The following is a 23,591-nucleotide window of genomic DNA, read 5'->3' as shown; positions in this document are numbered from 1 at the left end:
TTGTATACAACGGCTTCACCTCCCCAGCACCAGGATCCCGTTAAAAGTAGAAATCTTATTTGGCTCGTTTCTGATGTCGTTTCTGATCTTGTTTCTGATCTCGTTTCCGGGACAGGTGTCCGTTTAGCGCTATAGTGATAGCAACCGCAAGCTAACCAGATGATAATGACTCTGGAGATCTTCGTCCCTATTGGTTCACAAACCGAGAAGGCGAGGCATGCTAGATTCAACGGCCAATCACACGGTCGCATGGTCGCAATTCATTTTTTTTCCCCCCGTGCATTTCAGTCTCTGATAATAATAGTAATAATATACTATTAATACATTACTGGAGGCCAATAATAATAATAATAATAATAATAATAGCTTCCGTTGCTCCAGACTGTATGACGGAAGCATTTATATTTTACTCATGATCAGAGCTTCCGTTGCTCTAGACTGTACGACGGAAGCATTTATATTTGACTCATGATCAGAGCTTCCGTTGCTCCAGACTGTATGACGGAAGCATTTATATTTGACTCATGATCAGAGCTTCCGTTGCTCCAGACTGTACGACGGAAGCATTTGAACATTGCGAGAGGCAGCAGTCTGGTAACGCCAGGCCCAGACTCACGGCCGGCGCCACGGGGGTGCCTGGGGGTGCATAGCACCCTGAGTTTAAAAATGTGCACCCTCAGTTTATGTTCTATGAAAAGTTATGAAAATACCAAAAATAACAAAAATATATTCGGAATATTATAATTGTCATAGAGATCACAATAACCGTATCGAAACACACAGTTTCCCCCCAGTAATATAGCATATCATTGTATTTTGCTGGTTGCAGCGAGCTCTAATCCTAAGTTAAAATCACCTGCCCGGAGTGACCGCTGCGGCGCTGCCACTGCTCAGCAGGCAGCACCACAGAGCAGTCAGCACCACAGAGCAGTCAGCACCACAGAGCAGTCAGCACCACAGAGCAGTCAGCACCACAGAGCAGTCAGCACCACAGAGCAGTCAGCACCACAGAGCAGTCAGCACCACAGAGCAGTCAGCACCACAGAGCAGCAGGTCAGCAGCACCACAGAGCAGTCAGCACCACAGAGCAGTCAGCACCACAGAGCAGTCAGCACCACAGAGCAGCAGGTCAGCAGCACCACAGAGCAGTCAGCACCACAGAGCAGCAGAGCAGTCAGCACCACAGAGCAGCAGAGCAGTCAGCACCACAGAGCAGTCAGCACCACAGAGCTGTCAGCAGCACCACAGAGCAGCAGGTCAGCAGCACCACAGAGCAGTCAGCACCACAGAGCAGCAGGTCAGCAGCACCACAGAGCAGTCAGCACCACAGAGCAGTCAGCACCACAGAGCAGTCAGCACCACAGAGCAGCAGAGCAGTCAGCACCACAGAGCAGTCAGCACCACAGAGCAGTCAGCACCACAGAGCTGTCAGCAGCACCACAGAGCAGCAGGTCAGCAGCACCACAGAGCAGTCAGCACCACAGAGCAGCAGGTCAGCAGCACCACAGAGCAGTCAGCACCACAGAGCAGTCAGCACCACAGAGCAGTCAGCACCACAGAGCAGCAGGTCAGCAGCACCACAGAGCAGTCAGCACCACAGAGCAGTCAGCACCACAGAGCAGTCAGCACCACAGAGCTGTTTAGTGACGTCCTCTAGGCTACACCCACCGGGAAGTGGAAAGCGCGAAAAACAAATTTCTCTGTGGAGCCTACATAGAGACATTGGAAAATGGACATTAGAAAGTGGTTAGGAGGTAAACATAAAGAAAAGACTGTCACTGGCACTGTAACTACCCGTGCGGAGGCAAGTAAATAATAACACCACCGATCCCGGCCCCGAGGACTCAGAGACCGAAGAAATGCCGCCTCCTCCCCCATGGAAAAGCCCTCCACCTCGGCGCCGGTGAGCCAGCCACACCCGCTGCCTCAGCCCCCTCGCTCATGCCCTGCTGCTGCTGGGACTGGGTGTGTGCCGGTTGATTTGGGGACGGAGAAACCAGCACAGGTAGTGCTACAATCATACCCAACTAGAACGTTGTATAATAAAGCACGCTCATTTAAAAGAACCTGGTATAATGAACGTGAGTGGCTGGAATATTCCGTGGTTTCTGATGCTGCCTTTTGTTATCCATGTCATGGTTTCACATCGGTTCTGTTATCCATGTCATGGTTTCACATCGGTTCTGTTATCCATGTCATGGTTTCACATCGGTTCTTTTTGTTATCCATGTCATGGTTTCACATCGGTTTGTTATCCATGTCATGGTTTCACATCGGTTCTGTTATCCATGTCATGGTTTCACATCGGTTTGTTATCCATGTCATGGTTTCACATCGGTTCTGTTATCCATGTCATGGTTTCACATCGGTTTGTTATCCATGTCATGGTTTCACATCGGTTTGTTATCCATGTCATGGTTTCACATCGGTTTGTTATCCATGTCATGGTTTCACATTGGTTCTGTTATCCATGTCATGGTTTCACATCGGTTCCTTTTGTTATCCATGTCATGGTTTCACATCGGTTCTGATGCTGCCTTTTGTTATCCATGTCATGGTTTCACATCGGTTTGTTATCCATGTCATGGTTTCACATCGGTTCTGTTATCCATGTCATGGTTTCACATCGGTTTGTTATCCATGTCATGGTTTCACATTGGTTCTGTTATCCATGTCATGGTTTCACATCGGTTCCTTTTGTTATCCATGTCATGGTTTCACATCGGTTCTGATGCTGCCTTTTGTTATCCATGTCATGGTTTCACATCGGTTCGGTTCGGTGGTTTGTTATCCATGTCATGGTTTCACATCGGTTCGGTTCGGTGGTTTGTTATCCATGTCATGGTTTCACATCGGTTCTAGTTCTCGTCCTTTTGTTATCCATGTCATGGTTTCACATCGGGGTTTGTTATCCATATCATGGTTTCACATCAGTTCTAGTGCAAATGCAGACAAAGCCTTCACTGAAAAGGTTTTGCTAGACATGCATCCAGCAAGGAACATATGAAATGCACTTCGCTATGGAAGGAATACTGTGCTGGTAAAGTAACAGGTGCAGAGTTCTCCACCCTTGTAAACGAGGGGAAACTGGCAAGAAACCGCTTGTATTTCAGTGTGATCATGGATGTCATTGAGTTTCTTGTGACACACCAGCAACCGCTGAGAGGGAGCATTGATGATATGGCGTCGAGAGACTTTTTTTTGTCAATGATGGATTACACGCTAAGGAAAGACCCAGAACTAGCGAAGGCATATACCCACATTCCCAAAAATGCCACATACACGTCACACGAAATTCAGAACGAAATCATAGCTCTAATGAGACATTGTGACCAGCTAAATAGTTGAAGAAATAGGGGATAGCTGGTACACTTTGAAGGTGGATGGGACAAAGGATCCTACTGGGTGCGAGAATGTGTCAATTGTTCTCCGTTTTCTGAATGAAGCTAACGAGGTGCGTGAAAGGCTGTTAATAATGGCCACTACAAAGAGTGTGTGTCAAGTCCCTGCACACCTGCGCGAGTATGTTGCGGAGAGCACAGTAGGCCAGGAGCAGCAGGAGAGAGGCAGTGAGGCAGAATGCAAGAGGCTCTTCTTCAGCACACTAGACAGTGTTACTGGAGAGATGAAAACACGATTTAGTGAACGGAACAGCCAGCTTGTTGAGGCGATGTGTGCCCTTGACCCAGCCAGTAAACACTTTTTGGATGTACAGAAGGTAAAACCACTGTTAGAGCTCACCAACACAGCTGTGGTGGAGTCTCGAGTGGAGGCTCGAGAGTTTTCTCAAATGGCCGCGGCAGACGCGTCCTCCACTACTATAAAGTAAGTAAGTAAGTAAAGTAAATGTTATTTATAGAGCACATTTCACAGACATCATAGTCACAAAGTGCTTCACAACAATAAAAACAAAACATGTCAATGGTAGTAAAAGTGAATAATAAGAATAAAAAATAATAAGAATAAAGCAAAGAAAAAGACAAAAAAGAAGGCACTGGTAAAAATCAAGAAATCAGTACAGCACTATGTTACAAAGGCCTGTCTAAAAAGGTGGGTCTTTAAATACTTTTTAAAAAGGTCCACAGAGGCCACAGATTTCAGGTGATCCGGGAGGTTGTTCCATAACCTGGGGGCGTAACTAGCAAAGGCTCGATCACTTTTAGTTATACATTTTGTGGGTGGAACGACCAGCAGGGCTTGGGATGAGGATCTCAGAGACCTTCTGGGAATATATGGGTGGAGTAAGTCACAGATATATGGGGGTGCCTGGCCATGGAGGGTTCTGTGTGTGATGACAAGGATTTTAAAATGAATTCTATACTTTACTGGGAGCCAGTGCAAGGAGAACAGGATGGGTGTGATGTGGCAGGATCTCCTGGAGCTGGTCAGCAATCTGGCAGCAGCGTTCTGAACCAGTTGCAGACGGTCTAATGAGGATTCAGCGTTCTGAACCAGTTGCAGACGGTCTAATGAGGATTCAGCGTTCTGAACCAGTTGCAGACGGTCTAATGAGGATTCAGCGTTCTGAACCAGTTGCAGACAGTCTAATGAGGAGCAGCAGCGTTCTGAACCAGTTGCAGACGGTCTAATGAGGATTCAGCGTTCTGAACCAGTTGCAGACGGTCTAATGAGGATTCAGCGTTCTGAACCAGTTGCAGACGGTCTAATGAGGAGCAGCAGCGTTCTGAACCAGTTGCAGACGGTCTAATGAGGATTCAGCGTTCTGAACCAGTTGCAGACGGTCTAATGAGGTCAATCTGGCAATATAGTGAGTTGCAATAATCTAAGCGTGTTGTGATGAAAGCATGGATTACCTTCTCAAGGTCAGGGAATGAGATGAATGATTTTATTTTTGCTATATTACGGAGTTGGAAGAAACAGGATTGTACAACCTTAGTGACTTGAAGAAACAGGATTGTACAACCTTAGTGACTTGAAGAAACAGGATTGTACAACCTTAGTGACTTGAAGAAACAGGATTGTACAACCTTAGTGACTTGAAGAAACAGGATTGTACAACCTTAGTGACTTGTTGATTAAATGAGAGACTGGAGTCGAACATCACGCCTAGATTACGGGCTGCATTTTTTATGTTATTGGACAGGTTGCCAAGCTGTGACTGGAAAGCGGGGATGGAATTTGGGGGGCCAAAGAGGAGGATTTCTGATTTAGAGTCATTTAGCTGGAGGAAGTTCTGGGACATCCAGCACTTGATGTCTGATAAACAAGCTAGGATTAGGGATATATCTGTGCTGCCAGGTTTGAGGGGGATGTAGAGCTGAGAATCATCTGCATAACAGTGAAAGTTTATTTTATGTTTTCTTATAATATGGCCAAGTGGGAGCATATAAATAGAAAATAATAATGGGCCTAGGATTGAACCTTGAGGAACACCGGAGGTCAGGGGGATCTGGGAGGATTTTGCATCCCCAATTGACACCGAAAAGCTCCTATCAGAGAGGTAGGAGCGCAGCCAGTTAAGGGCTGTGCCTCTGATCCCCGCCCACTCTGACAAACGGTCAATTAAAATGGAGTAATCCACAGTGTCAAACGCCGAGCTAAGATCTAAAAGTATTAAAATCGAACAATCCCCGGAATCAGCAGCACGTAGAAGGTCATTTGTGACCTTTAAAAGAGTTGTTTCCGTGCTGTGACCGGCACGGAACCCAGATTGAAAGTCCTCAAAAACATTATTGAAATTCATAAATGAAATAAGCTGATTTGAAAATATTTTTTCTAAAATTTTGGATAAAAAAGAAAGATTAGAAATTGGTCTAAAACTATCTAAAACAGAGGAGTCTAGTGTTGGCTTCTTCAGGAGGGGTTTTACAAGAGCAGCCTTAAAACTAGAGGGGAAAATACCCGTGGATAAAGAGCAATTAGCGATGGTTAAAATGTTGGGTCCTAAAACATGTAAAATCTCCTTAAAAAATCTGGTTGGGATGGAATCCAGAGTGCAGGTGGAGGATTTCATGTGAGATATGATTTCTTCCAATGTTGACAGGGAGACTGGTTCAAAATGAGTGAACATAGCAGGGAGGGGGGCGGGGCATTCCCCTAGTGCTCTGGACTCAGGGATAAGCTGTTGTCTGATGGTTAAGATCTTACTTGAAAAATGGGTGAGCAACTCTTCACACCTTTCTGGTGATGCTTCAAGGGGTTGACTGGGGGGGGGGGGGGGGTTGATTGCCGAGTTGATGGTCTGAAAAAGTACCCGGGGGTTATTAACTTGTGTACTAATTATACGTGAAAAATAATCATTTCTTGCCTCTTTGACTGCGGTCTGATAATCAGCCATGGCTTCTTTAAGCATATTGTGGGATGTGGCTAGCCTATCCTTTCTCCATCTCCGTTCAGCTCTACGACACTGTCTTTTCATTTCATTTGTGTGATCGTTCAACCAACGCAAGGTGATTGGTTTTTTATGTCTATTTTGTCCAAAATGTGTATGCCATTACTGTTAAAATGGTCTACTAGCTCATTCACAGAGGGATGAGGCTGAGCAGCGATGTAGGGCGGAGCAGCTAGGAAGGCCTTTTTAAAACGGGCGGCAGAGTTTGCATTAAAAACACGAGAGCGGGACGATAAAAGGGTCTTGGGAGCAGGATAAGGAAGCAGGGTTTGAAAGGACACAGATTTGTGGTCAGATGGAGGGAAATCTGTGATAATTACAGTATTTACAGAGAAACCAAATGAGAGTATCAAATCAAGTGTGTGGCCCTTCAAGTGAGTGGGACCAGTAACAGATTGAACCAAATTAAATGATTCATAAAGTGTGATAAAATCAGCTGCTTGCACAGATTTGGAGGGACAGCAGACATATACATTTATGTCACCCACCAGAAGGAGTCTGTCATATTTTGGCATAATGAGTGATAAGAGGTCAGAGAACTCATCTAGAAAACCGGTGCTTTTCGGGGGCCTATAGATTAAAACGACTAGGAGGGAGGGTGTCTTGCAATTTACTAGAAAGCTAAGACTTTCAAATGAGGAAAAACTACCAAAGGATATTCGGGAGTTTTGATTGATTGATTGATTGAAGAATGTATTAACAGTTTGCAGAATTACAGTACATTTCAAGCACAAACTCAATACAAAGGCTGTTAACTGTGAGTGGACGACCCAATTAAGCAGTACACTTGTTTCCAATAGGGTCCACCATGTTCAAATCATCAAAACATTTAGAGACGTACAAATAGACACTTCTATAGACAGAACAGGAATTCATCAAAAAGGAGGTAAAAAGGGAAAAGAAATATATACAGTGAGGGGAAAAAGGGGGGGGGCGGGGGGGGGATTCAGATTTTACGGGGGCCAGTTTCGAATTGCAGCCATCCGTAGGTGCCCTTTGAGAGCGGTTTTGAAGGAGTCAAGGGATACGCATGTCTTAATGACAGTTGGTAGGGCGTTCCACATTTTGGTGGCATAAAAATTGAGCACTTAAAATTGTCTCTAAAAATAACGGCAAGACCACCACCACGGGAGGTTACTCTAGGCTCATTAAAATAAGCAAAGCCAGGGGGCAGGGTCTCCGTAAGAGGGGCCACGTGGCCTTCCTTCAACCACGTCTCTGTAATAAAGAAAAAGTCCAGGTTATTGGACATAATACAATCTTGACATAAAAAGGATTTCTCCTTCAAAGCCCTGACATTTAAAAGAGACATTCAAATTGGGGTGGTGGCTGGAGTAGTGTGTGGGGGGGGGTGATTGTGATGAATTGCAGGTCTGACTAGGTTAGTGAAATTTACTGTAGATAGAGGATGAAGCAGCACGCAGGGCCTCTTACTGATAAGTACAGGAATATGGAAGTGAGTGGAGGCAGAGGTGATAGGGTGATATACAGCATGTTCAATGTGTCAAAGAGTGTTAACATTGACATTAAAGGCAATGCAATGGATGACATTGGAAAGTAACTGTCTTGTGCCTTTCAAATTAGGATGGAGACCATCCCTTTTGAAGAGGTCATACTTTAAAAAGAAATCATCAAAATTATCAATGAAGGTGTAGCCTGCTGCTAGGCAGAAGGCGGTCCCGGAGACACCGACCCACGTCCTGAGCCTGTCAATTAAAATACGATGGTCTACGGTGTCGAAGGCTGCACTTAGATCAAGCAACACCAGGATGGAGCAATCACCAACATCGGATGACATCATGATGTCACTTGATACTCTAAGTAGAGCTGTTTCTGTGGAGTAAATTTTACGGAAGCCTGATTGGTATTTGTCGCAGATATTGTGTTGATTTAATATGTTTGTGAGCTGATTGGCCACTGCCTTTTCCAAAACCTTAGAGATGAAAGATAGTTTTGATATTGGCCTGTAGTTTATTGGTAGGGATGGGTCCAGATTTGTGTTGGGTGGTTAGGGTTGAATGATTGCCTTTTTTAAATTAGATGGGACACGGCCGGATGTTAGTGATGAGTTTATTATAGAGTAGGCAGGGGCCTACAGATGAAAAGACATCCTTAAGCATTGATGTGGGCAGGACATCTAGCGGACAGGAAGATGTCTTCATCGACCTCACAAGGTCAGTCAATTCTTGCAGGGAGATGGAGGAGAAACTGCAAAGGGTTGACTGCCGGGTAAGACAAGGAGGGAGGGGGGAGGAGGAAGGGGTAATGCTAGCTCTTACTGTGTGCACCTTGTGTATGAAAAATAACAGAAGATCATTACAGTCTTTGTTAGAAGAGACTGTGATGGTGGGAGGGGCAGGGCTGACAATATTGTTGATTGTGTTGAACAGTATTTTAGGATTTCTCTTGCTAGAGGGCGATAATGTTGGCGAAATAAGAGGCCCGCACATCCCTGACGAGACTGTTATACTGGATTAACAGCTCCCTTAACTTGATACGGTCAGCCTGGAGCTTGTTGGCTTTCCAGAGGCGTTCAGCTTTCCGACATTTCCTTCGGAAGGAGCGAGTTGCCTCAGTTAACCAAGGGGAGGAGTTAACAGAGGGGACAGATCGGGTTTTTAGGGGAGCAACCTTATCTAGAATGGCCAAACAGTGCGAGTTGAAAGAGTTAATCAAACTTTCAGTGTCTGTTGAAGGCTGTTCTAAAAGTAGTGTGCTGTCAAAATCTGAAGCAAAGTTCTCAGTGGAGGACTCATTTATTAGGCAGCTTCTCTCTCTTGCTGATTGGATAATTAGTATTAAAAGACAAATTAAAGGAAATAAAATAGTGATCTGTCACAGAGAGTTCCTCAGTGCAGACGTCATGGATATCCAAGCCTAGGGAGAAGACAAGGTCCAGAGTGTTTCCCCTAATGTGTGTGGGACCTAACACAAGCTGAGTGAAATTGAATGATACTGTGATACTTAAGAAATTAACTGCAAAGCTATTTGTGGTATCGTTAATGTGGATATTAAAGTCAGCTAACATTATGATCCTCTCAAGTTTGATAATAGAGATTAAAAAATTACTAAACTCAGTCAAAAAAGAACCATTTGGACCAGGAGGGCGATAAATTAAAACACAATAAAATGGATTGGAGCGTCCTACTTTGGCCATTAATAGCTCAAAAGAGGAAAAGGAACCAGAACTCACTGTCCGGGTTAAAAATTGGTCCTTGTGGACCACTGCTAGGCCACCCCCTGTATGACCCGTGTTCCTGGGAGCACTGATGAACGAACAATCTGCTGGACAGAGCTCAATCAGTGAGGTGTAGTCCTCTGGTTTCTGCCATGTTTCTGTGAGAAACAGAAAATCTAGTTTTTTTGTTTTGAAAATATCATTCCAAATAAATGACTTATTATTAATGGAGCGGGCATTTTGCAGCGCAAATTTAAATGATTGCGGGCCAACAGAACTTCCAGCAGTGGGAACCTGTGGAAGCGTTTGGAGGCATGTTTTGGGTGGAACATGATGCAGGTGTCTAATATTACGGGGTCGGTGAGATATAATAACAGGGATAACAGAGGGGGCCATGGCAATTTGTAGTGGGGGGGAGTGGAAATGTGGAGGAAGGGGATGTGTTGTTAGTAATTGGCGTCATGTAGTGACACTGTTGGTGAGCTGGCGGGTGATGTTAGAGGCCAGTATTTCTTTCCCCTTGTAATTTAAATGAATATTGTCATAAAATAACTGAGGTTTCTTCCAAACCGAGTCAAAATGATCAATATAGCCATACCCACAGGCACACCCACAGCCACAGCCACACCCACAGCCATACCCACAGCCATACCCACAGGCAACACAGACATACCCACAGGCAACACAGACATACCCACAGGTAACACAGACATTTTGAATCCAGTTATTGGTGCTGAATAGACGGCTGAATATTTCAGAGCGCCTACTGAGTGTTGGCATTAGGCCTACTGAGTGTTGGCATTAGGCCTACTGAGTGTTGGCATTAGGCCACTGAGTGTTGGCATTAGGCCTACTGAGTGTTGGCATTAGGCCACTGAGTGTTGGCATTAGGCCTACTGGAGTGTTGGCCACTTTGACCAGTGGTGGTGTGACAAGAGCAGCTGATATTTTGATCTGCTGCTATTTCAAATTGGACACAGTAGGTGGGGGAACTTACTCTGCAGTTTTTCTGCACTATCTATCTGTATTCCTTTTAGTAATATTTCTGTCCTTCTGTCTGTTTTCCTTTGTTCGTTCCTAAACCAATCTGTCCGCTTGATCTGAAGGGCTAGCAGGATATGCGATCACCATTAGGCTAAGCAATCAGCCCCTCTTTGGACTTTGCATATCCTTGTCTTAATAGCTCTCTAGGCGTATAAATAGCACTGCTATATATATGCCTCAGATCAAACAACACTCTGACCAGCGGTGTGACACCTTTCGGTCACACTCTCTGTCTGTCTCTCTTGTAATAACATCTACATCTGTTTATTGTTCATTTTCTTCGGCCACTCTCTTTTAATAACATCTACATCTGTTTATCGTTCACTCCTTCGGTCACTAACTCTTTCTGTCTGTCTGTCTCTTTAAAACTTCTCTGAGCTCTCTTAGTTCCTCTCCTCTCCTCCCGTCTGTCTTCACTGTGCCCCCACGCTACACTCTGGCTCACGACTGGTTAAATCTCCATCCTCATCGAACAAACTCTCACAGGCTATCTAGTATAGCCTAGTGCCAAAGCTAAAGACCCGGACATCCAGAAACACATCCAGCGAAGAAAACTACCTCCCAGGGTTTTGTATCATCCTTTTTCACTACATATTATTGTCATTACTATTATTGTTATTATTATTATTATTATTTGTATTATTATTATTATTATTATCATTATTACTACGGTTTTGTTCTATTATTACTACCACTATATATATATATTACCTATTTTTCTCTGTACAATGTGTTTTCCCACCATCCCCATACTTTCCCCCTCATGCCGTCCTAGTCACTACTTCCCCCGTCTCAGAAATCCCTCAAATCTCATCTATCCAGCTCGTTCACCCAGTCACCACATGGTGGTGGAGGGAGGCCTCTGGAACTGCCATGCAGCTACCAAGAAGAAAATGCCTGAATTCATCTCAGGCCACGCCTCCCTCAAGTCTCTGCATTTCCTTGCTCTGACTGAAACCTGGATTACCCCAGACAACACGTCAACCCCGGCCGCCCTCTCTGTTTCCCACAAGTTTACCCACACCCCTCGCCCAACAGGTGCAGGGGGTGGCACAGGACTACTAATGTCCCCCAAATGGAATTTCCGTGTCTTAAATCTCTCTCACCTTTCTCTGTCCACATTTGAATTCCATGCTATCTCAATATCACAACCAGTCCCCCTCACCCTCATTGTCCTCTATCGCCCCCCAGGAACTCTTGGGAACTTCCTGGAAGAACTAGATTCCCTGATTAGTTCATTTCCAGAAGATGGCACCCCCCTGATCCTACTGGGCGATTTCAACCTACCTACAGCAGAGAAGTATCTTCCCGTTACATCCCTTCTGGCCTCATTTGACCTCTCTCTATCTCCCTCCCCTCCCACTCACAAGGCTGGTAATGTTTTGGACCTTGTGTTCTCCAGAGCCTGCTCTCCCTCTACACTCTCTGTTACTCCGTTAATTAGGTCTGACCACCACTTCATAGCCTTCTCCCTCTCTCTCTCCACCCTCCCGCCTAAACCCACTAACCCTCCTAACGTCACCACCCGACGCAATCTCAAATCCCTAAACCCCTCCTCCCTCTCATCCTCTATTCTCTCCTCTCTACCCTCCCTGGAGTCCTTCCTCTCTCTCTCACCTGACTCTGCAACCTCATCCTTCCTCTCCTCTATCTCATCTGCATTCGACCAACACTGCCCGCTCTCATCCAGGCCAGCTCGCTCATGTCCACCGGCTCCCTGGTTATCTGAAACTCTCAGATCTGAACGAACACCTCTAAGAGCAGCCGAAAGGAAGTGGCGCAAGACAAAGCTACCTGATGACCTATCCCACTTTCACTCACTCCTCTCTGCCTTCTCCCTCTCACTAACCACTGCTAAAACCTCTTTCTACCACACCAAAATCCAATCCTGTACTTCTAACCCAAGGAAGCTCTTCTCCACTTTCTCCTCCCTCCTTAAGCCCCCTCCCCCCACCCAACCTTCATCCCTCACTGCTGATGTTTTTGTCAACTACTTCGAGAAGAAGGTTGACGATATCAGCAGCTCCTTCCCCCCTCTCCCCCATAAAGTGGCATCTGACTCAACCAACACTAACCCCAACACACCATGTATGTCCTCCTTCTCTCCTCTTTCCCCAGACGAGGTCCTACAACTAGTGACTTCCACTAGACCTACCACCTGTCCTCTCGACCCTGTCCCGTCTCCAATCTTCCAGACCATCGCACCTGATCTGCTCCCCTTCATCACCTCCATCATCAACACCTCAGTAACCTCAGGCTGCGTCCCATCTGCCCTCAAGTCAGCCAGAGTAACACCACTCCTCAAGAAACCAACCCTTGACCCCTCAGATGTCAAGAACTACAGACCGGTATCACTCCTTTCATTTCTATCAAAAAGCATTGAACGTGTTGTCTCCAACCAGCTCTCTCTCCATCTCTCACATAACAACCTGCTGGATCCCAACCAGTCCGGATTCAAAAAGGCCCACTCCACAGAAACTGCCCTGCTGGCAGTCACAGAAGCACTACATGCTGCCCAGGCTGCTTCCCACTCCGCAGTCCTGATTCTCCTAGACCTATCAGCAGCATTTGACACAGTGAACCACCAGCTGCTCCTAGACACCCTAGCGGATCTAGGCATCGGCGGGACGGCACTAAAGTGGTTCTCCTCTTACCTCACCGACCGGACCTACCAGGTCTCCTGGAAAGGTCTGTTATCATCCCCCCGAACCCTCCAAACTGGGGTCCCACAGGGATCTGTACTTGGTCCCCTCCTTTTCTCACTGTACACAAAATCCCTTGGCACTATCATCTCTGCTCACAATATATCCTATCACTGTTATGCCGATGACACACAACTGTTTCTATCCTTCCCCCCCTCTGCCACCCAGGTGGAAGAGCGCATCACTGCTTGCCTGGCTGACATCTCACAGTGGATGTCCTCCAACCACCTCAAGCTGAACCCAGACAAGACTGAGCTTCTCTTCTTCCCAGCTAAGTCCTGCCCGATGCGGGAGCTAACTATTTCCGTAGACAACGCCCTGGTAACGTCTGTCCCAACTGCCAGGAACCTTGGTGTTGTCCTGGACAGTCAGCTCTCGTTCAAAACTCACATCACAGCTGTCACTCGATCCTGTAGGTTCACACTCTATAACATACGACGAATTAGACCGTTCCTCACCCAGGAATCATCCCAGCTCCTAATCCAGACAACAGTCCTGTCAAAACTTGACTATTGTAACTCTCTCCTTACTGGCCTACCGGCATGTGCACTGAAGCCTCTCCAACTGATCCAAAATGCCGCAGCTCGCTTGGTCTTCAACCAGCCAAAATTCTCACATGTCTCCCCCCTGCTCCGCTCCCTGCACTGGCTCCCGGTCGCTGCCCGCACAGAATACAAAACTCTGATGTTGGCATTTAAAGCAACCAAAGGTATGGCTCCCCCATATCTTGCCAGCATGATTGAACCCTACAAACCCTCCCGCGCACTCAGATCAGCCAACGCAGGGAAGCTGGAAGTACCCTCACTAAAAACGCCGGGACAACGCTCCACACGTCCCAAACTCTTCTCCCTTCTGGCCCCAAAACTGTGGAATGCACTTCCCGTTGCAATCAGAACTGCAGCATCACTCCCGATCTTCCGCCGTAGTCTGAAAACCCACCTTTTCAGACTCCATCATGGCCCATAGCACTTACCCTACCCCCTTAGACAGCACTTCTTAGACTTATATAGCATTTGAAACAGACTTATAGCATGTCATGTAGACAGCACAATAAGTGCATTGTATGTAGTCATAGCACTTCATAGTATATAGTGTATAGTAGTCATAGCACTTCATAGTATATATGTACAGCATAGTATAGCATATATGTGTAGTTTATATATATAGTGTCATTATATAGATATGTTCTAGTTATAGTTTATATGTATAGTGTCATTATATAGATATGTTCTAGTTATAGTTTATATGTATAGTGTCATTATATAGATATGTTCTAGTCACGTTCTTAGCTTACGCATGTTTCGCGATAAATGCTTTTTACATATGTGATGTATTCCCATGCTTTTGTTCTTGCTTATTGTAAGTCGCTCTGGATTAAGAGCGTCTGCTAAATGCCTAAATTGTAAATTGTAAATTGTAATTAGGCCACTGAGTGTTGGCATTAGGCCTACTGAGTGTTGGCATTAGGCCACTGAGTGTTGGCATTAGGCCTGAGTGTTGGCATTAGGCCTACTGAGTGTTGGCATTAGGCCTGAGTGTTGGCATTAGGCCTACTGAGTGTTGGCATTAGGCCTACTGAGTGTTGGCATTAGGCCTACTGAGTGTTGGCATTAGGCCACTGAGTGTTGGCATTAGGCCTACTGAGTGTTGGCATTAGGCCACTGAGTGTTGGCATTAGGCCTACTGAGTGTTGGCATTAGGCCACTGAGTGTTGGCATTAGGCCTACTGAGTGTTGGCATTAGGCCACTGAGTGTTGGCATTAGGCCTGAGTGTTGGCATTAGGCCTACTGAGTGTTGGCATTAGGCCTGAGTGTTGGCATTAGGCCTACTGAGTGTTGGCATTAGGCCTACTGAGTGTTGGCATTAGGCCTACTGAGTGTTGGCATTAGGCCTGAGTGTTGGCATTAGGCCTGAGTGTTGGCATTAGGCCTACTGAGTGTTGGCATTAGGCCTCGAGTGTTGGCATTAGGCCTGAGTGTTGGCATTAGGCCTACTGAGTGTTGGCATTAGGCCACTGAGTGTTGGCATTAGGCCTACTGAGTGTTGGCATTAGGCCTACTGAGTGTTGGCATTAGGCCTACTGAGTGTTGGCATTAGGCCTACTGAGTGTTGGCATTAGGCCTACTGAGTGTTGGCATTAGGCCTACTGAGTGTTGGCATTAGGCCACTGAGTGTTGGCATTAGGCCTACTGAGTGTTGGCATTAGGCCACTGAGTGTTGGCATTAGGCCTACTGAGTGTTGGCATTAGGCCACTGAGTGTTGGCATTAGGCCTACTGAGTGTTGGCATTAGGCCACTGAGTGTTGGCATTAGGCCTGAGTGTTGGCATTAGGCCTACTGAGTGTTGGCATTAGGCCTGAGTGTTGGCATTAGGCCTACTGAGTGTTGGCATTAGGCCTACTGAGTGTTGGCATTAGGCCTACTGAGTGTTGGCATTAGGCCACTGAGTGTTGGCATTAGGCCTACTGAGTGTTGGCATTAGGCCACTGAGTGTTGGCATTAGGCCTACTGAGTGTTGGCATTAGGCCACTGAGTGTTGGCATTAGGCCTACTGAGTGTTGGCATTAGGCCACTGAGTGTTGGCATTAGGCCTGAGTGTTGGCATTAGGCCTACTGAGTGTTGGCATTAGGCCTGAGTGTTGGCATTAGGCCTACTGAGTGTTGGCATTAGGCCTACTGAGTGTTGGCATTAGGCCTACTGAGTGTTGGCATTAGGCCTGAGTGTTGGCATTAGGCCTGAGTGTTGGCATTAGGCCTACTGAGTGTTGGCATTAGGCCTCGAGTGTTGGCATTAGGCCTGAGTGTTGGCATTAGGCCTACTGAGTGTTGGCATTAGGCCACTGAGTGTTGGCATTAGGCCTACTGAGTGTTGGCATTAGGCCTACTGAGTGTTGGCATTAGGCCTACTGAGTGTTGGCATTAGGCCTACTGAGTGTTGGCATTAGGCCACTGAGTGTTGGCATTAGGCCTACTGAGTGTTGGCATTAGGCCACTGAGTGTTGGCATTAGGCCTACTGAGTGTTGGCATTAGGCCTACTGAGTGTTGGCATTAGGCCTACTGAGTGTTGGCATTAGGCCTACTGAGTGTTGGCATTAGGCCTACTGAGTGTTGGCATTAGGCCTACTGAGTGTTGGCATTAGGCCACTGAGTGTTGGCATTAGGCCTACTGAGTGTTGGCATTAGGCCACTGAGTGTTGGCATTAGGCCTACTGAGTGTTGGCATTAGGCCTGAGTGTTGGCATTAGGCCTACTGAGTGTTGGCATTAGGCCACTGAGTGTTGGCATTAGGCCACTGAGTGTTGGCATTAGGCCTACTGAGTGTTGGCATTAGGCCTACTGAGTGTTGGCATTAGGCCTACTGAGTGTTGGCATTAGGCCACTGAGTGTTGGCATTAGGCCTACTGAGTGTTGGCATTAGGCCACTGAGTGTTGGCATTAGGCCTACTGAGTGTTGGCATTAGGCCTACTGAGTGTTGGCATTAGGCCTACTGAGTGTTGGCATTAGGCCACTGAGTGTTGGCATTAGGCCACTGAGTGTTGGCATTAGGCCACTGAGTGTTGGCATTAGGCCTGAGTGTTGGCATTAGGCCACTGAGTGTTGGCATTAGGCCTACTGAGTGTTGGCATTAGGCCACTGAGTGTTGGCATTAGGCCTGAGTGTTGGCATTAGGCCTACTGAGTGTTGGCATTAGGCCTACTGAGTGTTGGCATTAGGCCACTGAGTGTTGGCATTAGGCCTACTGAGTGTTGGCATTAGGCCTGAGTGTTGGCATTAGGCCACTGAGTGTTGGCATTAGGCCTGAGTGTTGGCATTAGGCCTACTGAGTGTTGGCATTAGGCCACTGAGTGTTGGCATTAGGCCTACTGAGTGTTGGCATTAGGCCACTGAGTGTTGGCATTAGGCCTACTGAGTGTTGGCATTAGGCCACTGAGTGTTGGCATTAGGCCTGAGTGTTGGCATTAGGCCTACTGAGTGTTGGCATTAGGCCTGAGTGTTGGCATTAGGCCTACTGAGTGTTGGCATTAGGCCTACTGAGTGTTGGCATTAGGCCTACTGAGTGTTGGCATTAGGCCTACTGAGTGTTGGCATTAGGCCTGAGTGTTGGCATTAGGCCTGAGTGTTGGCATTAGGCCTACTGAGTGTTGGCATTAGGCCTCGAGTGTTGGCATTAGGCCTGAGTGTTGGCATTAGGCCTACTGAGTGTTGGCATTAGGCCACTGAGTGTTGGCATTAGGCCTACTGAGTGTTGGCATTAGGCCTACTGAGTGTTGGCATTAGGCCTACTGAGTGTTGGCATTAGGCCTACTGAGTGTTGGCATTAGGCCACTGAGTGTTGGCATTAGGCCTACTGAGTGTTGGCATTAGGCCACTGAGTGTTGGCATTAGGCCTACTGAGTGTTGGCATTAGGCCTACTGAGTGTTGGCATTAGGCCTACTGAGTGTTGGCATTAGGCCTACTGAGTGTTGGCATTAGGCCTACTGAGTGTTGGCATTAGGCCACTGAGTGTTGGCATTAGGCCTACTGAGTGTTGGCATTAGGCCACTGAGTGTTGGCATTAGGCCTACTGAGTGTTGGCATTAGGCCTGAGTGTTGGCATTAGGCCTACTGAGTGTTGGCATTAGGCCACTGAGTGTTGGCATTAGGCCACTGAGTGTTGGCATTAGGCCTACTGAGTGTTGGCATTAGGCCTACTGAGTGTTGGCATTAGGCCTACTGAGTGTTGGCATTAGTGCGGTGATACGGCGTAGATCAAGCCTGTGGTCCCATCGGCAGTTGGTCGGAAAGCAGCAACTAGTGATCATGACATTCGACTGAATTAGGACTGAATAAAAATAGGTGGATGAATCATCCAGGATCTGAAGCTGTTATATAAAAATGTAGCGTTAAAATTAGTTAAAATGTAATTTAAGACGGAGCCTGTCAAGTCTCTCAGCACAGCGGTGCAACGCCAGCGCACTATAGAGAAATGGACCCCCGCTGTGATCCTACAGCGCTATAGAGAAATGGACCCCCGCTGTGATCCTACAGCGCTATAGAGAAATGGACCCCCGCTGTGATCCTACAGCACTATAGAGAAATGGACCCCCGCTGTGATCCTACAGCAGAGAAATGGACCCCCGCTGTGATCCTACAGCGCTATAGAGAAATGGACCCCCGCTGTGATCCTACAGCGCTATAGAGAAATGGACCCCCGCTGTGATCCTACAGCGCACTATAGAGAAATGGACCCCCGCTGTGATCCTACAGCTATTCTGCGCCTCTCCAAGCCATGCCAAGCGTGCTTATCGCACTGAAACACAGTATTACATTTGGAGCATCCTCAGCTACGTGTGAGAACACCTTCTCATCCTCAACTACGTGTGAGAACACCTTCTCATCCTCAGCTACCTGTGAGAACACCTTCTCATCCTCAACTACGTGTGAGAACACCTTCTCATCCTCAGCTACGTGTGAGAACACCTTCTCATCCTCAGCTACGTGTGAGAACACCTTCTCATCCTCAGCTACGTGTGAGAACACCTTCTCATCCTCAGCTACGTGTGAGAACACCTTCTCATCCTCAGCTACGTGTGAGAACACCTTCATCCTCAGCTACGTGTGAGAACACCTTCTCATCCTCAGCTACGTGTGAGAACACCTTCTCCTTTGGAGCATCCTCAGCTACGTGTGAGAACACCTTCTCATTTGGAGCATCCTCAGCTACGTGTGAGAACACCTTCTCAACTTTGACCAATGTATTCAGTCCGCACAGACGAAGCATGCTTCACAAAAGAAAGGCCAACTTGATTCAATTAGCGTTTGAAGCGGACCTTACAAAACAATTTCGGGACGTCCCATGGAAGGAGCGCTTATTCAGGAGGTTCAACACAGAGACGAGGAGGCTGCAACTCTACTGACTGCAAGGGTAAGTTAGAATTTTAGCTGGCTTCGTTTTTCTGCTTATTATTTGTCATGTCTGTCTGAGAGGGGCTATTTAGGCTATGCGTATAGGCTTATCTTTTTCTATTCTCTCTGAAGGAATGACTTCTCCAAACCCCCACACAGTCCACTGCGCCCTCTAGAGGCAGAGGAATGACTTCTCCAAACCCCCACACAGTCCACTGCGCCCTCTAGAGGCAGAGGAACGTACAGGTCAAACCCCCACACAGTCCACTGCGCCCTCTAGAGGCAGAGGAACGTACAGGTCAAACCCCCACACAGTCCACTGCGCCCTCTAGAGGCAGAGGAACGTACAGGTCAAACCCCCACACAGTCCACTGCGCCCTCTAGAGGCAGAGGAACGTACAGGTCAAACCCCCACACAGTCCACTGCGCCCTCTAGAGGCAGAGGAACGTACAGGTCAAACCCCCACACAGTCCACTGCGCCCTCTAGAGGCAGAGGAACGTACAGGTCGCACCCTAGCTGTTTAATTTAACAGCGCAATAGCTGTATGAAATGGGAAAAAATCACACCCGTGTGAACTGAGTGGTGTAAACCACTCCTACAACTGGCTTTTGTGTGCAGAAAAAATGACCATGGTTGCTATGTAAAAAAAAAAATCTGACGTAATTAAATCACACCCGGGTGAACAGGGTGAACATAGCAACCGTGGTCATTTTCTCTGCGCACATTACGTCAGACATGATTTCATTACCTTACACCACTCAGTTCATGATTGAATACATTTTTGATTGACTTAATTCAATAATGTCTTAATGTGCACCCTGGAAATGATGGACGGCACCCTGAGTCATTCCATTCTGTAGCCGGGCCTGCCCAGACTACTGAGTCATTCCATTCTGTAGCCGGGCCTGCCCAGACTACTGAGTCATTCCATTCTGTAGCCGGGCCTGCCCAGACTACTTCTGACCTGGAAGTGGAACATTCCAGCGTAGTGTGTGTTGAAGTCCTGGCCGTGAGGAACCACTCTGTGGAGCAACGACTCGTTGAGAGTCAACGACGCGATGGCAGCGAGGAGCCAGCAGTCACCTGTTCGCACGCACGCACACGCACGCGCACGCACACGCACACACACACACACACACACACACACACACACACTTGAATTATTTTATTTGGATCTGCACAAGAGGCGCAATACAATAGACCCAAACACTGATCAGAATTAGGTTACATTATATGGTCCAACCAGATAGAACTGCTGCACATGCTTAACACAGTGGTTTTTTGACACTACTAGACAGGATTTCTTTTTTATATATATGTTTTTTTAGCCACCTAGGGATAAATGAAACAACGCCTTCTCCAGATAGACAGACTAGCCCATAATAGCTGAGACAGAACAGTATTTAGCCAGCTTTTTTGCATTTGTCTTTTGCAGGACAATAAGATGACAATTATATCCCAAGGCCATAATACGTTCCATACGTATTCATGCTTTTTTCACCCGTCTAAACAAACCCACCATGAATGAATTAATGAATGAATTGTATTTATATAGCACCTTTCCAAACAAAAAGTTACAAAGTGCTTTACAAACAGGATTAAAAAACAACAATCATAAAGAACAATCAAGAACATCAGAATTAATAAAGCATAACATCAGATCAAAACAAATCACGGAAAGAAAGAAAGGTAAATAAATTAAAAATATACATACACACCTCCATATATGCATATCTCAACAATTACATATACATACATACACACCTACATACATATACACATGTACATACTTACATACATACACCCATACACAGGTCTACATACACCTACACACATACATATAAGACTGAAATTAGGAAAAACACTTGACATACAGGTGTGTTTTTAAAAGCTGTTAAAAGCGGGCACTGTCTCCGCTTGCCTAAGGGCCAAGGGGAGGGCATTCCAGAGCGATGGAGTGCGGGCCGCAAAAGACCGGTCACCTCGGGTGACAAGATGAGTTATAGGTGGGACTAGAAGGGCCCTATCTGCAGATCTGAGGCTGCGCACCGGCCTGTGGGGTCTTAGCAAGTCTGTCCATGTAGGGCTTTGAAAGTGATCAATAAAACCTTGAAATCGATTCTGTAGCTCACAGGGAGCCAATGTAAGGTAGCCAGGATTGGCGTGATATGCTCACGTTTACGTGTGTTGGTGAGTAGGCGTGCCGCAGAGTTTTGCACCATCTGTAGACGTGCTATGTTTTTTTTGCTCATGCCGGAATAAACAGAGTTACAATAATCTAGTCGTGAAGAAATGAAGGAGTGTATAACTGTTTCTAGGTCTGCATGTGACAAAAATGATTTAGTTTTAGCAATGTTCCTAATCTGGTAGTAGCAGGACTGGACAACCTTGGTAACTTGGGTGTTAAAGGAGATGTCAGGGTCAAAGAAAACACCCAGGTTGCGGGCTGATTGTGTAATGTTTGCAGATAAAGTGCCGAGTTCAGAGTGGAATGGGAGGGTGGAGTGTGGAGGACCGAAAATGATAACTTCTGATTTAGAGTCATTCAGTTTAAGGAAATTTAATCCGATTTTTTATGTTAGAGAGACATGTAAGTAGCCGATGTACATTCCCGGTAATACCAGGTTTTAGTGGGATGTACAATTGCGTATCGTCGGCATAACTATGGAATTGGATGCCATGACTCCTAATGATGTTGCCAATATTGGCAACATATAAATAGTAAAAAGTATAGGACCCAGAATCGATCCCTGTGGGACGCCACATTTAAACAGGGCCTGAGAAGAGGAGGCCTCTCCAATTGCTACGGAGAAACTCCTATCTGTTAGGTAAGATCGGAACCACTCAAGTGCAGTGTTGTTTATGCCGACCAGGTTTCTGAGACGTTCAATTAAAATATTGTGGTCAACTGTGTCAAACGCACAGCTGAGGTCTAAAATAAATAAAATTGAGCACCAATTTTTCACCAGAATCTGCGTTTACAAGGAGATCATTAGTGACTTTTAAAAGTGCAGTTTCTGTGCTGTGTAAAGCCCTAAAACCAGACTGGAATGTCTCAAAGGTGGAGTTAAGATTCATAAAAGTAATCAGTTGATTGGACACAGTTTTTTCTAAAAATTTCGATAAAAATGGTAATTTAGAGATGGGCCTAAAATTGCTTAAAACTAGGGGGTCCAATGATGTTTTCTTTAAAAGAGGTTGGACTAAGGCCTTTTTAAAGTTGGATGGAAATATGGCGGTGGACAGAGAACAGTTGATAATGGAGATAATATTAGGGGCAACCGTCAGCAAGTTCTCCTTCAAGAAGGTGGTGGGAATTTTATCTAGGGGGCATGATGATGATTTCATGTGAGAGACAATTTTAGTGAGAGTTTCTAAAGTGATAGGGTTGAAAGAGGTGAGTTGGGAGGGTGGTACTGGACAGGCGCACGGGCCGACAGTATCACAGGCAACTGCTGTCTAATTCCCTCTATTTTGGCACCAAATGTTGGAGGAACGCTTCACACATTTCTGAGGAGGCTTCTAGGGATTGACTGGGGGGTGGGTTAATGACTGATTGAATGGCTTGAAACATTACCCGGGAGTTACGTGAGTGAGAGGCAATTAGTTTAGAGAAATGCTCACTTCTCGCAGTCTTAACGGCTGATTGATATTTCTGCATCAGCTCTCTGAGGTTATTATGGGACGACACCAGTTTATCTTTGTTCCATTTACGTTCGGCCTTTCTGCACAGTTTTTTAATGTCCCTGGTCTGTTCATTGGACCATGGACCGCCCGACTGCCTGCCCGCCCGCCCGCCCGCCCGCCCGCCCGTCCGTCCGTCTGTCTGTGACTCACCCAGAGCTCCCTGGCAGACATCTGTCCTGGTGGCTCCTCCCATGATGAACTGAGGGCTGTCAGTCAAGTCCTGCAGGAAACAAGACAGCCAATCACAAGACAGAAACTCTGTGTGGGGGGTGTGGCCAACAAAAAAAGAATCAAAGTACATTTTGATGCCGGCATCAAAGTGTACAATGACATGACAATGATATCACATAAATGTGTCGTGTCGTGGCGTGGCGTGGCGTGTTGTGTTTCTTACTCCAGGGCGTTTCCACTCCACTCCGCGGGTCTTGGCAGAATGTGGGCGGAGCTCGTCGTAGCCCAGGGAGGCGGGCTCGGCGGGGAAGGCGGGGTCTTCGAAAAGAAGCCCGTCCCCCAGACACGCCTCCCTGAGCGTCTGGAAGTCCTGATTGGCCAGGAAGGGAACCGCCCGCTCGTGGGAAGAGCCAATCCCGTCGGCCCGCTCCCTGTCTCTGTGGATACGCGCTGACACGCCCCCAAACATTCTGATTGGAGGAAACAGAGAGAGAGAGTTAGACACGCCCCCCCAAACATTCTGATTGGACGAAACAGAGACGCCCCCAAAGTTTAATCAAATCAA

At 46.6% G+C, this 23,591-nt stretch overlaps 1 protein-coding gene across 2 annotated transcripts in view; it reads right to left on the bottom strand.

Moving 5' to 3' along the window:
* Positions 1-23,591, bottom strand: part of LOC306922524 (calpain-1 catalytic subunit-like) — a 66,896-nt gene that overhangs the window by 30,875 nt on the left and 12,430 nt on the right. For both annotated transcript variants that reach the window (XM_079500192.1, XM_079500191.1), the window contains exons 3-5: positions 23,250-23,496; positions 23,006-23,075; positions 20,133-20,251 (exon numbers count right to left, since the gene is read on the bottom strand). In XM_079500192.1, coding sequence (XP_079356318.1) covers positions 20,133-20,251; positions 23,006-23,075; positions 23,250-23,495 — 435 coding nt within the window. In that variant the 5' untranslated portion in view covers position 23,496. The remainder of the gene's footprint in view (positions 1-20,132; positions 20,252-23,005; positions 23,076-23,249; positions 23,497-23,591) is intronic.

The sequence above is a fragment of the Electrona antarctica genome (genome assembly GCF_951216825.1).
Source record: "Electrona antarctica genome assembly, chromosome: 4".
NCBI lineage: Eukaryota > Metazoa > Chordata > Actinopteri > Myctophiformes > Myctophidae > Electrona > Electrona antarctica.
The sequence above is the reverse complement of the archived record's forward strand: the minus strand, read 5'-3'. Positions and strand labels throughout refer to the sequence as shown.